Source organism: Lolium perenne, chromosome 1 (genome assembly GCF_019359855.2).
Source record: "Lolium perenne isolate Kyuss_39 chromosome 1, Kyuss_2.0, whole genome shotgun sequence".
In the NCBI taxonomy this organism is placed as follows: domain Eukaryota; kingdom Viridiplantae; phylum Streptophyta; class Magnoliopsida; order Poales; family Poaceae; genus Lolium; species Lolium perenne.
In genome coordinates, this window is record NC_067244.2 from 237,459,947 (window position 1) to 237,476,748 (window position 16,802).

Below are 16,802 nucleotides of genomic sequence, written 5' to 3' on the forward strand. Positions count from 1 at the left end.
CGGCTGTGATCGTGTGAGCGACAAGGTCGGATGCGACAATCCAGCGGCTAGGGTGGGAAGTGTGCTGCAATACAGGCAAAGATGTTGGTGGATAGTGTTCTGGCTACGGCGGAGACGTGTTGCACCGGCAGCGGTGAGAACGACAAGGACGACTACCCCAATCCGGCACATAAGGCCGGAGGTGAGTGGAAATAAGCTAGAATGTCTTGCCCATCTTGGGTCGGTACTGGCGGCGGCGACGACGCCTTGGGTGTCGTTCCATTTCTTGGAGGCGTTGTTGAATGTGTCGGCACTTCCATGCTCCCATTTAGTTTGGTAGATTTTACCGGGTGAAAGCCTAGATTCAGAGTGAACTGACGTGATGGTGGTGTCCTTAGAGATCGTCACGCTGTTGAGAGCATCGTGTTTGGAGACACGACTTTGCAGGTTCCGTTCCTCCCGTGCTCTTCGTTATCCAAGTTTGACCTTCATGGGTCTCATGTACACTGTAGTTGGAGAGTCCCGATCTCCAAGATGGTGTCGACCAAGGCTCACCATTTACTTGCCACTTCCTTTTTGGCATCATTGTTGCATGGTGCATAGTGGAACTATCGATCTTCGGAGCTGACCGATGTTGGTCGGGACGCGGTTTTGTTGCGTATAAAATGTATAGGTTAGCCAACTATTCTAAAAACCTGACTCATGAAAAGAGATAGGCAACGTATTTAAGCTTAACTTTTGACATGCTCTTTTGTCTTCGAGTTATAATATCGGCGATAGCTATCTTTAGGCTCCTCAGTGTGAAGTTATTTTAAGGCTAACCCGTTATTAAATTCAGTTGAGTATGATGCCACGCGACACCTCTTAAAAAAGGGTAAGGTGACGTTGCTGCATATCGACACATGCACCCGTATCCTAATACGCATGCGCTCGCCGGCACGTACCGTCGGCATCTCTCACCGACTCACCTCGCGATCGATGCATCAAGGCGGCGGCGGCAGCGGCAGCGTGGTACGTAGCCACTGTCCCGAGCAAATGAGGCCGGTGACTAGAGACAAAATGGAAACTGCAAGAGCGAACTCGAGATTCAGGGACAACAGCAAGAGCGACCCCCAGAATTCACTAGTGGAAAATAGGGCTTCCGTGGGAGCTATTTGTCGCGGGCGCGCCTGCACCCGCGACAAATGGGGTGGCCACGTCGCTCCGAATCCGGCAGAGGCTTTTGTCGCGGCCTTTTGTCGCGGGCCGTATTACGACCCGCGACAAAAGGGGTCGGCACCCCTTTTGTCGTGGGTCGTAATACGGCCCACGACAAAATGGCCATGCCTATATATATAGACAAGCAGCCAGCCACCCCCCACCTCATTTTTTCCTTGGTGGTGAAGGTGGAGGTGTATGCTAGCTCATTTTTTCTACATGTGCACAAGAGGTGTTTGATGGAATGCTTGTGAGAGGGATGCCACTTGGTTTTATTTGATAAGATTTCTCCTTTTTTTGATCCTAAAAGGTTAGCAACTATTTTCTCGACTATATATGCATAGTCCATACAATACTAATTTTAGCAAGGTGATTGCATCTGATACATATATAATTATACTTATGATGCAGATGAGTCATCCATGGATGTACGGTAACCGATGTGCTCCCGCTTTCAGAGAGGGCGTGAATTCTTTCCTGCTTGTGGCCGAGGCCAACAAGTCGAAGCAAGGTTTTATGTGCTGTCCATGTCTAAAATGTAAGAACGAGAAGGATTACTCTTGCTCAAGAGGCATTAAGAGCCACCTGCTTCGGTTTGGATTCATGTCCAGCTATAATGTTTGGACCAAGCACGGAGAAGAAGGGGTTATGATGGAAGATGGCGATGAAGAAGAAGATAATGATGACCAGTACCGATCTATATTCTCTGAATGCTTTGATACCGCAATGGACGACAATGAAGAAGAAGGAGGTGAAGAACAGGCATCAGATGATCCTGTTGATGATGATCTTCGTCGGGCCATTTCTGATGCAAGAAGAAACTGTGGCACGGATAAGGAGAGGTTGCAATTCGACAAGATGTTAGAGGACCACCACAAATTGTTGTACCCAGGTTGTGAAGATGGGCATAGAAAGCTGGGTAGCATATTGGAATTGCTGAAATGGAAGGCAGAGGTCGGTGTGACTGACTCGGGATTTGAGAAATTGATGATAATATTAAAGAAGCTGTTTCCAAGAAATAATGAATTGCCCGTCAGTACATATGAAGCAAAGAAGCTTGTCTGCCCTCTAGGATTAGATGTGCAGAAGATACATGCATGCATTAATGACTGTATCCTCTACCGCGGTGAGAAGTACGAGAATTTGAATAAATGTCCGATATGTGGTGCATTGCGGTATAAGATCAGAAAAGATGACCCTGGTGATATTGAGGGCGATCCACCCAGGAAGAGGGTTCCTGCGAAGGTGATGTGGTATGCTCCAATAATACCACGGTTGAAACGTTTGTTCAGAAACAAAGAGCATGCCAAGTTGTTGCGATGGCACATGGAAGAACGTAAGAAAGACGCGATGTTGAGGCACCCCGCTGATGGTCGGCAGTGGAGAAACATCGGGAGAGAGTTCCCGGATTTTGCAGGTGAGGCAAGGAACTTATACTTTGGTCTAAGTACAGATGGCATGAATCCTTTTGGGGAGCAGAGCTGCAGTCACAGCACCTGGCCCGTGACTCTATATATCTACAACCTTCCTCCTTGGTTGTGCATGAAGCGGAAGTTCATTATGATGCCAGTGCTTATCCAAGGCCCAAAGCAACCGGGCAACGACATTGATGTGTACCTAAGGCCATTAGTCGATGAACTTTTGGAGTTGTGGGCCAAACCAGGTGTACGTGTGTGGGATGAGCACACGGAGCAAGAATTTGACCTACGAGCATTGCTATTCGTAACCATCAATGATTGGCCTACTCTCAGTAACATTTCAGGACAGACGAACAAAGGATAAAATGCATGCACACACTGTTTACATGAGACTGAAAGTAAATATTTGGTAAAAAGCAGAAAAGTTGTGTACCCGTTCAATCGTCGTTTCCTTCCGCTCAAGCATCCCTTAAGGAAAAAAGGCAACCATTTCGATGGCGAGGCAGACCGCCGTCCGAAGCATGTCCCCCGTAGTGGTGCTGATATATTTGACATGGTGAAGGATTTAAATGTTATCTTTGGAAAGGGTCCAGGCAGTTGACCTGTTCCGAAAGACGATGACGGACACGCGCCCATGTGGAAGAAGAAATCTATTTTTTGGGAGCTAGAATATTGGAAATTCCTGGAAGTCCGCTCTGCAATCGACGTGATGCACCTGACCAAGAATCTTTGTGTGAATATTCTAGGTTTTCTGGGCGTGTATGGAAAGACAAAAGATACACCAGAAGCACGGGGGGACCAGGAACTTCATAAAGGACGAAACGGCAATCATCCAGGGCAGTTTGTAGGGCCTGCCAGCTACGCTCTTACCAAAAAAGAGAAGGAGATCTTTTTTGAAGCCCTATTCAGTATCAAGGTTCCGTCTGGTTTCTCGTCGAATATAAAGGGGATAGTAAATGTGAAGGAGAAAAAATTCCAGAACCTGAAGTCCCATGACTGTCACGTGCTTATGACACAATTGCTTCCGGTTGCATTGAGGGGACTTCTACCAGAAAATGTTCGACTAGCCATTGTGAAGATATGTGCATTCCTCAACGCAATTTCTCAGAAGGTAATGGATCCAGAAACTTTGTCAGGATTATAGGAAGATGTGGTCGAATGTCTTGTTAGCTTCGAGTTGTTGTTCCCACCATCCTTATTTAATATTATGACGCATCTCCTCGTTCACCTAGTTGAAGAGATTAGAATTCTCGGTCCTGTATTTCTACACAATATGTTCCCCTTCGAGAGGTTCATGGGAGTCTTAAAGAAATATGTTCATAACCGAGCTAGGCCGGAAGGAAGTATCTCAAAGGGCTACGGAACTGAGGAGGTCATTGAGTTTTGTGTTGACTTTCTTCCTGACCTTAAGCCGATTGGTGTTCCTAAATCTCGGTATGAGGGGAGGCTGACTGGAAAAGGCACACTAGGAAGGAAAGCAACGGTGTGCAGGGACAAGATTTCTTTCAATCAAGCACACTACACAGTTCTGTACAATTCCAGCTTGGTGGCTCCGTACATCGAGAAACATAAGAATGTTTTACGAGAAATAAACCCGGGCCAGCCCGAGTCCTTGATTACACGTCAACACATGAATACCTTCGGCAGTTGGTTGCAAAGACATCTCATTAATGACCCATCTGTTGTGGAGCAGCTGTACTTGTTGGCTAGATTACCATCTTCAAACATATGTACATTCCAAGGGTACGAGATAAATGGGAATACATTTTACACGATCGACCAAGATAAAAAGAGCACCAACCAAAACAGCGGTGTCCGCTTTGATGCAAAAGACGAGAATGGGTAGACCACCACATATTATGGATACATAGAGGAGATATGGGAACTTGACTATGGTCCCACTTTTAAGGTCCCTTTGTTTCGGTGCAAATGGGTGAAGCTCAGCGCTATACATATTGACGATAAGTACGGTATGATAACAGTGGATCCCAACAATCTTGCGTACCTGGACGAGCCTTTTGTCCTAGCCAGCGAGGTGGCTCAAGTTTTCTACGTGAAGGACATGTCTAGCAAATCAAGAAAAAGAAATCAACAAAAGAATACATCAACCGAGGAGCCAAAGCGCCACATAGTTCTTTCGGGGAAAAGAAACATCGTGGGAGTGGATGACAAGACAGACATGTCAGAAGATTATAATAAGTTTAAAGAAATTCCACCCTTCACGGTGAAAATTGACCCAAGCATCTTGCTAAATGATGAAGATTCTCCATGGCTACGGCGTAGAAGATCACAACACTAGATGGCGATGTAATAATGTATTCTTCATATATAGTTCCCAAGACAATCTCTACATTTATGTAATAATGAGAACCCTTTCCCCAACACTGTTAGAGGAGACGGAGTCTTTCACGGGCTTGCATGGAAATTTTTCCTAGGAGCAGCTTCCGAAGATGCCGTAGGGCGTATCCACCAACGATATCTTCGAGAAGCTGCGCCACGGGAGATTTCCCAACCCTTTCCTTCATCCGCGGGAATGAAACTGTGCTTGGCTTGTTGATCTGCTTGGCAAGGCGTATCGATGCTCCTTTTATAGGCACGGCACCGCTTCTACTTTGTCTTATTCCTTCGACAGGGCGTCGTGCGCTACATGCTTTATCTCATCGAGCAGTGCGTCCACCCACGCGTCCTTATCCTGCCGACAGCTTTAGTCGCGGTTGCAGCCACCAACCGTGACAAAAGGTTACCGACACATCCTTATCCTGCCGACAGCTTTAGTCGCGGTTGCAGCCACCAACCGTGACAAAAGGCCCTCCTAGATAAGCCTCCCCCAGTCTTTTGTCCCGGTTTGAGCCTCCACCCGGTTCGCGCGCCACTTCGTTCCCGCCTATTTTCTTCCCGCATTCCCGCCATTTTTCCACTATATATATGTAGGCTTGGACTCATATCTGCAAACCTCATCACTCTCTCCCATGGCTTCCATCGTATGTCTAACACCCCGGGAGGCGGAGGCGCTTTGCGCCTCGAACTACCCCTGCCCGCCCGGCTACCGCGTCCCGACCGGCTGGTTGCTGAGCGTCGGAGGCGTACCGGTCCCTCCTATCCCTCTTGGTGTGCCACGCGAGATGGCCATCACGAACCACTACTATTTCGAGCTCACGCCTGAGCAGCGGAGGAATCCCCAGTGGCATCCCGACTACAGCCCGACTTGGGACAGCTTCTTCATCAATCTGCGTGAGAGGGCGGTTGCCAGGTACGAGGAGGACGGCCCTCCTCCTTCGAACTTCAACGAGGCCGGCCGTCGGATGTGGTGGCGCGGCCGGACTCTCCAGAGTGTCATGGCCTATCGTGGCCCCCGCCTGCGCTACCCTCAATCCCAGCCCACGCGTGCTCACCCGCCGAGGTTCGACAACCGCGACCCCGATACTAGCGACGATGACGTCGGCGACTATGATGACTACAGTGGCGACTATTATAGGGCTAGGCACGACTATGATTGAATGGCTCCAACATTCGAATCTGGCCATGTATCTTAATTTTCAGTTGAGCTCTGTACTTTAATTTCAGTTCAGTCGTAATAAATTTCGTGTCAACCACTTTATTGAACAAAAACAACCGTCAACGACTTTATAAACTAAATTTAAACTAATAGAACCGACAACGACTTTATTGAAATTACAATAAAATAGATAAATTACTAGTCTAGTCTCTACTCGTCGTCGGAGGTTGTCTCCGTCCAAATGTCATCCCACCGAGGGTCGTTTTCGGTCCAAGTTGTATTCGGGTTCTCGACCTCGAAGGTGGCGACGGCCCGACGGTGGCGCCTGTTGGACCTGCGTTGTGCCCTAAGGATAGCGAAGAACGCGTCGGTGTTATCGACGTCATTGGGGAACTGCGCCCTCCACTGGCGCATCAACTCCTCGTCGTGCTCGGCGATGGCGATCCTGCGCTGCACCTGGCGGTGCCGGCGACGGTCCTCGTCGTCGACGAGGCACGGCGGTGGTGCGAGGAACTCTGCCTCCTCTAGCGATTCAACATCCGGGAAGTTCATGTCGCGCCGTGTCCACCATACCTGGCTACTACATGGTATTTTCCGCCATTCCAAGTAAATACTTCATGTGCTACCTTTAAACAATTCAAAACTTAGTATCTCTTATTTGTGTCAATGTTTCATAGCTCATGAGGAAGTATGTGGTGTTTTATCTTTCAATCTTGTTGGGCAACTTTCACCAATGGACTAGTGGCTTCATCCGCTTATCCAATAATTTTGCAAAAAGAGCTGGCAATGGGATTCCCAGTCCCAAATTAATTAATAAAAATAGACACTCCTCCATGGTATGTGATTGATTGGACGGCACCCGAAGGATTCGGTTAGCCGTGGCTTGAGAAAGCAAAGGTGGGGAGGAGTGTCATCATAATAAAACTAAAATAAAAAGGCACTCCTTGATGGTATGAGATTGTTGGCAGGCACCCAAAGGATTCGGTTAGCCATGGTTTGTGAAAGAAAGGTTGGAAGGAGTGCCACACAAAAATAAAATAAAATGGGAGCCGCTCTTTGAAGGTTTGTCTGGCAAGGGGGTTAGAGTGCCCACTACCATTCGTTGACAACAACAAACACCTCTCAAAATTTTACTTTTATTGCTCTCTATATGTTTTCAAAATCAAAGCTCTAGCACAAATATAGCAATCGATGCTTTCCTCTTTGAAGGACCATTATTTTACTTTTATTGTTGAGTCAGTTCACCTATTTCTCTCCACCTCAAGAAGCAAACACTTGTGTGAACTGTGCATTGATTCCTACATACTTGCATATTGCATTTGTTATATTACTCTATGTTGACAATATCCATGAGATATACATGTTATAAGTTGAAAGCAACCGCTGAAACTTCATCTTCCTTTGTGTTGCTTCAATGCTTTTACTATGAATTATTGCTTTATGAGTTAACTCTTATGCAAGACTTATTGATGCTTGTCTTGAAGTACTATTCATGAAAAGTCTTTTCTATATGATTCACTTGTTTACTCATGTCATTTACATTGTTTTGATCGCTGCATTCACTACATATGCTTACAAATAGTATGATCAAGGTTATGATGGCATGTCACTCCAGAAATTATCTTTGTTTATCGTTTACCTGCTCGGGACGAGCAGAAACTAAGCTTGGGGATGCTGATACGTCTCCGACGTATCGATAATTTCTTATGTTCCATGCCACATTATTGATGATATCTACATGTTTTATGCACACTTTATGTCATATTCGTGCATTTTCTGGAACTAACCTATTAACAAGATGCCGAAGTGCCGATTCTTGTTCTGCTGTTTTTGGTTTCAGAAATCCTAGTAAGGAAATATTCTCGGAATTGGACGAAATCAACGCCCAGGGTCCTATTTTGCCACGAAGCTTCCAGAAGACCGAAGAGTCAACGAAGTGGGGCCACGAGGTGGCCAAACCATAGGGCGGCGTGGCCCAAGCCCTGGCCGCGCCGACCTATGGTGTGGGCCCCTCGTGACGCCCCTTGACCTGCCCTTCCGCCTACAAATAGCCTTCGTCGCGAAACCCCCAGTACCGAGAGCCACGATACGGAAAACCTTCCAGAGACGCCGCCGCCTGATGCGTGTGGTTGACACGTCCGTTGGGAACCCCAAGAGGAAGGTGTGATGCGCACAGCGGCAAGTTTCCCTCAGTAAGAAACCAAGGTTTAATCGAACCAGTAGGAGTCAAGAAGCACGTTGAAGGTTGATGGCGGCGGGATGTAGTGCGGCGCAACACCAGAGATTCCGGTGCCAACGTGGAACCTGCACAACACAACCAAAGTACTTTGCCCCAACGAAACAGTGAGGTTGTCAATCTCACCGGCTTGCTGTAACAAAGGATTAACCATATTGTGTGGAAGATGATTGTTTGCAGAAAACAGTAGAACAAGTATTGCAGTAGATTGTATTTCAGTATAGAGAATTGGACCGGGGTCCACAGTTCACTAGAGGTGTCTCTCCCATAAGATAAACAGCATGTTGGGTGAACAAATTACAGTTGGGCAATTGACAAATAAAGAGGGCATGACCATGCACATACATATTATGATGAGTATAGTGAGATTTAATTGGGCATTACGACAAAGTACATAGACCGCCATCCAGCATGCATCTATGCCTAAAAAGTCCACCTTCAGGTTATCATCCGAACCCCCTCCAGTATTAAGTTGCTAACAACAGACAATTGCATTAAGTATTGCGCGTAATGTAACTAGTAACTACATCCTTGAACATAGCACTAATGTTTTATCCCTAGTGGCAACAGCACATCCACAACCTTAGAACTTTCTGTCACTGTCCCAGATATCAATGGAGGCATGAACCCACTATCGAGCATAAGTACTCCCTCTTGGAGTTACAAGCATCTACTTGGCCAGAGCATCTACTAGTAACGGAGAGCATGCAAGATCATAAACAACACATAGACATAACTTTGATAATCAACATAACAAGTATTCTCTATTCATCGGATCCCAACAAACGCAACATATAGAATTACAGATAGATGATCTTGATCATGTTAGGCAGCTCACAAGATCCGACAATGAAGCACAATGGGGAGAAGACAACCATCTAGCTACTACTATGGACCCATAGTCCAGGGGTAGACTACTCACACATCACTCCGGAGGCGACCATGGCGGCGTAGAGTCCTCCGGGAGATGATTCCCCTCTCCGGCAGGGTGCCGGAGGCGATCTCCTGGATCCCCCGAGATGGGATCGGCGGCGGCGGCGTCTCTGGAAGGTTTTCCGTATCGTGGCTCTCGGTACTGGGGGTTTCGCAACGGAGGCTTTAAGTAGACGGAAGGGCAGGTCAGGAGGCGGCACGAGGGCCCCACACCACAGGGCCGCGCGGCCAAGGGGGGGCCGCGCCGCCCTATGGTTTGGGCACCTCGTGGCCCCACTTCGTCTCCTCTTCGGACTTCTGGAAGCTTCGTGGCAAAATAAGCCCCTGGGCGTTGATTTCGTCCAATTCCGAGAATATTTCGTTACTAGAATTTCTGAAACCAAAAACAGCAGAAAACAGCAACTGGCACTTCGGCATCTTGTTAATAGGTTAGTTCCAGAAAATGCACGAATATGACATAAAGTGTGCATAAAACATGTAGATAACATCAATAATGTGGCATGGAACATAAGAAATTATCGATACGTCGGAGACGTATCAGCATCCCCAAGCTTAGTTCTGCTCGTCCCGAGCAGGTAAAACGATAACACAGATAATTTCTGGAGTGACATGCCATCATAACCTTGATCATACTATTTGTAAAGCATATGTAGTGAATGCAGCGATCAAAACAATGTATATGACATGAGTAAACAAGTGAATCATATAGAAAAGACTTTTCATGAATAGCACTTCAAGACAAGCATCAATAAGTCTCGCATAAGAGTTAACTCATAAAGCAATAATTCAAAGTAAAGGCATTGAAGCAACACAAAGGAAGATTAAGTTTCAGCGGTTGCTTTCAACTTGTAACATGTATATCTCATGGATATTTGTCAACATAGAGTAATATAATAAGTGCAATAAGCAAGTATGTAGGAATCAATGCACAGTTCACACAAGTGTTTGCTTCTTGAGGTGGAGAGAAATAGGTGAACTGACTCAACAATGAAAGTAAAAGAATGGTCCTCCATAGAGGAAAAGCATCGATTGCTATATTTGTGCTAGAGCTTTGATTTTGAAAACATGAAACAATTTTGTCAACGGTAGTAATAAAGCATATGTATCATGTAAATTATATCTTACAAGTTGCAAGCCTCATGCATAGTGTACTAATAGTGCCCGCACCTTGTCCTAATTAGCTTGGACTACCGGATCATCACAATGCACATGTTGTAACCAAGTGTCACAAAGGGGTACCTCTATGCCGCCTGTACAAAGGTCTAAGGAGAAAGCTCGCATTGGATTTCTCGCTATTGATTATTCTCAACTTAGACATCCATACCGGGACAACATAGACAACAGATAATGGACTCCTCTTTTATGCATAAGCATGTAACAACAATTAATAATTTTCTCATATGAGATTGAGGATATATGTCCAAAACTGAAACTTCCACCATGGATCATGGCTTTAGTTAGCGGCCCAATGTTCTTCTCTAACAATATGCATGCTTAACCATAAGGTGGTAGATCGCTCTTACTTCAGACAAGACGAACATGCATAGCAACTCACATGAAATTCAACAAAGAGTAGTTGATGGCGTCCCGGTGAACATGGTTATCGCACAACAAGCAACTTAATAAGAGATAAAGTGCATAATTACATATTCAATACCACAATAGTTTTTAAGCTATTTGTCCCATGAGCTATATATTGCAAAGGTGAATGATGGAATTTTAAAGGTAGCACTCAAGCAATTTACTTTGGAATGGCGGAAAATACCATGTAGTAGGTAGGTATGGTGGACACAAATGGCATAGTGGTTGGCTCAAGTATTTTGGATGCATGAGAAGTATTCCCTCTCGATACAAGGTTTAGGCTAGCAAGGCTTATTTGAAACAAACACAAGGATGAACCGGTGCAGCAAAACTCACATAAAAGACATATTGAAAACATTATAAGACTCTACACCGTTTTCCTTGTTGTTCAAACTCAATACTAGAAATTATCTAGACCTTAGAGAAACCAAATATGCAAACCAAATTTTAGCATGCTCTATGTATTTCTTCATTAATGGGTGCAAAGCATATGATGCAAGAGCTTAAACATGAGCACAACAATTGCCAAGTATCACATTACCCAAGACATTAATAGCAATTACTACATGTATCATTTTCCAATTCCAACCATATAACAATTTAACGAAGAAGAAACTTCGCCATGAATACTATGAGTAGAAACTAAGGACATACTTGTCCATATGCTACAGCGGAGCGTGTCTCTCTCCCATAAAGTGAATGCTAGGATCCATTTTATTCAAACAAAACAAAAAACAAAAACAAACCGACGCTCCAAGAAAAGCACATAAGATGTGATGGAATAAAAATATAGTTTCAGGGGAGGAACCTGATAATGTTGTCGATGAAGAAGGGGATGCCTTGGGCATCCCCAAGCTTAGACGCTTGAGTCTTCTTGATATATGCAGGGGTGAACCACCGGGGCATCCCCAAGCTTAGAGCTTTCACTCTCCTTGATCATGTTGCATCATACTCCTCTCTTGATCCTTGAAAACTTCCTCCACACCAAACTTAGAACAACTCATTAGAGGGTTAGCGACAATAAAAATTAACATATTCAGAGGTGACACAATCATTCTTAACACTTCTGGACATTGCATAAAGCTACTGGACATTAATGGATCAAAGAAATTCATCCAACATAGCAAAAGAGGCAATGCGAAATAAAAGGCAGAATCTGTCAAAACAGAACAGTTCATATTGACGAATTTTATCGAGGCACCAGACTTGCTCAAATGAAAATTCTCAAATTGAATGAAAGTTACGTACATATCTGAGGATTACTCATGTAAATTGGCATAATTTTCTGAGTTACCTACAGGGAAAACAGCCCAGATTCGTGACAGCAAAGAAATCTGTTTCTGCGCAGTAATCCAAATCTAGTATGAACTTTTCTATCAACGACTTTACTTGGCACAATAAAACACTAAACTAAGATAAGGAGAGGTTGCTACAGTAGTAAACAACTTCCAAGACACAAAATAAAAACAAAGTACTGTAGGTAAAACATGGGTTGTCTCCCATAAGCGCTTTTCTTTAACGCCTTTCAGCTAGGCGCAGAAAGTGTGTATCAAGTATTATCGGAGGGTGGTACTTCTACAGCGGGGTGTGGATTTTTCTCAACTATGCATCTTATCTTTTCTATGTGAGTTTCAGAGGCTCCCTTCTCACTAGTCTTGGGCTTGCTACTCTCATCAAACAAATCTTCAGGAACAATCCAATCAAAATTCTTTTCTAGTGCCTCACACATTCCCAAGAGTTTGCACGGTATTGATGTTTTAATATCCCCCTCATAATTAACTTCATTAGTGTACTTTTGTCTATCCTTTTCCATCCTCTCAAGGGTACTGGCAAAGTTGGTATAAGAGCCTAGCATATTATATTTAGTGAAGATTTTTCTAGCTACTCTCGCTATTCCCCCAAATTCTTTAAGAAGGGTTTCTAATACAAAATCTTTCTTTTCTCCTTCTTCCATATCACTGAGTGTAAGAAACATATGTTGAATCACAGGATTAAGATTAACAAATCTAGCTTCTAATGCGTGTACTAAAGAAGCAACAGCAATTTCATAAGTGGGAGCAAGTTCTACCAAGTGTCTATCTTCAAAATCTTCGACCGTACTAATATGAGTGAAAAAATCTTCTATATTGTCTTTCCCAAGGATAGACCCTCGGCCTACCGGTACATCTTTAAGAACAAACTTAGGAGGAAACATGATGAAATAAGTAAAGTAAATGCAAGTAACTAATTTTTTTGTGTTTTTGATATAGCAAACAAGATAGCAAATAAAGTAAAACTAGCAACTAATTTTTTTGTATTTTGATTTAGTGCAGCAAACAAAGTAGTAAATAAAACTAAGCAAGACAAAAACAAAGTAAAGAGATTGAGAAGTGGAGACTCCCCTTGCAGCGTGTCTTGATCTCCCCGGCAACGGCGCCAGAAATTTGCTGCTGGCGCAAAGTTGACGTGGGAGTTAGAGATCTCTGTGGTGCAGCTTTTCTTCAGTTCCCCGGCAACAGCGCCAGAAATTTGCTTGATGCGTGTGGTTGACACGTCCGTTGGGAACCCCAAGAGGAAGGTGTGATGCGCACAGCGGCAAGTTTCCCTCAGTAAGAAACCAAGGTTTAATCGAACCAGTAGGAGTCAAGAAGCACGTTGAAGGTTGATGGCGGCGGGATGTAGTGCGGCGCAACACCAGAGATTCCGGCGCCAACGTGGAACCTGCACAACACAACCAAATTACTTTGCCCCAACGAAACAGTGAGGTTGTCAATCTCACCGGCTTGCTGTAACAATGGATTAACCGTATTGTGTGGAAGATGATTGTTTGCAGAAAACAGTAGAACAAGTATTGCAGTAGATTGTATTTCAGTATAGAGAATTGGACCGGGGTCCACAGTTCACTAGAGGTGTCTCTCCCATAAGATAAACAGCATGTTGGGTGAACAAATTACAGTTGGGCAATTGACAAATAAAGAGGGCATGACCATGCACATACATATTATGATGAGTATAGTGAGATTTAATTGGGCATTACGACAAAGTACATAGACCGCCATCCAGCATGCATCTATGCCTAAAAAGTCCACCTTCAGGTTACCATCCGAACCCCCTCCAGTATTAAGTTGCTAACAACAGACAATTGCATTAAGTATTGCGCGTAATGTAACTAGTAACTACATCCTTGAACATAGCACTAATGTTTTATCCCTAGTGGCAACAGCACATCCACAACCTTAGAACTTTCTGTCACTGCCCCAGATATCAATGGAGGCATGAACCCACTATCGAGCATAAATACTCCCTCTTGGAGTTACAAGCATCTACTTGGCCAGAGCATCTACTAGTAACGGAGAGCATGCAAGATCATAAACAACACATACACATAACTTTGATAATCAACATAACAAGTATTCTCTATTCATCGGATCCCAACAAACGCAACATATAGAATTACAGATAGATGATCTTGATCATGTTAGGCAGCTCACAAGATCCGACAATGAAGCACAATGGGGAGAAGACAACCATCTAGCTACTGCTATGGACCCATAGTCCAGGGGTAGACTACTCACACATCACTCCGGAGGCGACCATGGCGGCGTAGAGTCCTCCGGGAGATGATTCCCCTCTCCGGCAGGGTGCCGGAGGCGATCTCCTGGATCCCCCGAGATGGGATCGGCGGCGGCGGCGTCTCTGGAAGGTTTTCCGTATCGTGGCTCTCGGTACTGGGGGTTTCGCAACGGAGGCTTTAAGTAGGCGGAAGGGCAGGTCAGGAGGCGGCACGAGGGCCCCACACCACAGGGCCGCGCAGCCAAGGGGGTGCCGCGCCGCCCTATGGTTTGGGCACCTCGTGGCCCCACTTCGTCTCCTCTTCGGACTTCTGGAAGCTTCGTGGCAAAATAGGCCCCTGGGCGTTGATTTCGTCCAATTCCGAGAATATTTCGTTACTAGGATTTCTGAAACCAAAAACAGCAGAAACAAAGCGGCACTTCGGCATCTTGTTAATAGGTTAGTTCCAGAAAATGCACGAATATGACATAAAGTGTGCATAAAACATGTAGATAACATCAATAATGTGGCATGGAACATAAGAAATTATCGATACGTCGGAGACGTATCACCGCCGCCAATCCCATCTCGGGGGATTCAGGAAATCGCCTCCGGCACCCTGCCGGAGAGGGGAATCATCTCCCGGAGGACTCTACGCCGCCATTGTCGCCTCCGGAGTGATGTGTGAGTAGTCTACCCTTGGACTATGGGTCCATACCAGTAGCTAGATGGTTGTCTTCTCCCCATTGTGCTTAATTGTCGAGTCTTGTGAGCTGCCGAACATGATCAAGATCATCTATCTGTAATTCTATATGTTGTGTTTGTTGGGATCCGATGAATAGAGAATACCATGTTATGTTGATTATCAATTTATATCTATGTGTTGTTTATGATCTTGCATGCTCTCCGTTACTAGTAGATGCTCTGGCCAAGTAGATGCTTGTAACTCCAAGAGGGAGTATTTATGCTCGATAGTGGGTTCATGTCTCCGTGAATCTGGGGAAGTGACAGAAATCTCTAAGATTATGGATGTGCTGTTGCCACTAGGGATAAAACATTGGTGCTATGTTCGAGGATGTAGTTACTGATTACATTCGCGCAATACTTAATGCAATTGTCTGTTGTTAGCAACTTAATACTGGAGGGGGTTCGGATGATAACCTGAAGGTGGACTTTTTAGGCATAGATGCATGCTGGATAGCGGTCTATGTACTTTATCGTAATGCCCAATTAAATCTCACTATACTCATCATAATATGTATGTGCATGGTCATGCCCTCTTTATTTGTCAGTTGCCCAACTGTAATTTGTTCACCCAACATGCTGTTTATCTTATGGGAGAGACACCTCTAGTGAACTGTGGACCCCGGTCCAATTCTCTATACTGAAATACAATCTACTGCAACTGTTCTACTGTTTTCTGCAAACAATCATCATCCACACTATACATCTAATCCTTTGTTACAGCAAGCCGGTGAGATTGACAACCTCGCTGTTTCGTTGGGGCAAAGTACTTGGTTTGTGTTGTGCAGGTTCCACGTTGGCGCCGGAATCCCTGGTGTTGCGCCGCACTAGATCTCGCCGCCATCAACCTTCAACGTGCTTCTTGGCTCCTACTGGTTCGATAAACCTTGGTTTCATACTGAGGGAAAACTTGCCGCTGTACGCATCACACCTTCCTCTTGGGGTTCCCAACGGACGCGTGCTGTACGCGTATCACCCTAGCGTGTGGGGCCCCCGTGACGCCTCCTGACCTGCCCTTCCGCCTACATATAGTCTTCATCGCGAAACCCCCAGTACCGAGAGCCACGATACGGAAAACCTTCCAGAGACGCCGCCGCCGCCAATCCCATCTCGGGGGATTCAGGAGATCGCCTCCGGCACCCTGCCGGAGAGGGGAATCATCTCCCGGAGGACTCTTTACCGCCATGGTCGCCTTCGGAGTGATGAGTGAGTAGTTCACCCCTGGACTATGGGTCCATAGCAGTAGCTAGATGGTTGTCTTCTCCTCATTATGCTTCATTGTCGGGTCTTGTGAGCTGCCTAACATGATCAAGATCATCTATCTGTAATGCTATATGTTGTGTTTGTTGGGATCCGATGGATAGAGAATACTATGTTATGTTGATTATCAATCTATTATCTATGTGTTGTTTATGATCTTGCATGCTCGCCGTTATTAGTAGAGGCTCTGGCCAAGTTTTTACTCTTAACTCCAAGAGGGAGTATTTATGCTCGATAGTGGGTTCATGCCTCCATTAAATCTGGGACAGTGACAGAAAGTTCTAAGGTTTGGATGTGCTGTTGCCACTAGGGATAAAACATTGATGCTATGTCCGAGGATGTAGTTATTGATTACATTACGCACCATACTTAATGCAATTGTCTGTTGTTTGCAACTTAATACTGGAAGGGGTTCGGATGATAACCT

General features: G+C 45.1%; 1 protein-coding gene across 1 annotated transcript in view; it reads left to right on the forward strand.

Annotated features, from left to right (window-relative positions):
• Positions 1-81: 81 nt before the first annotated feature.
• Positions 82-16,802, forward strand: part of LOC139834943 (uncharacterized) — a 110,113-nt gene continuing 93,392 nt past the window's right edge. The window contains exon 1 of the mRNA XM_071824867.1: positions 82-181. Within this exon, the coding sequence (XP_071680968.1) occupies positions 82-181 (100 nt within the window). The remainder of the gene's footprint in view (positions 182-16,802) is intronic.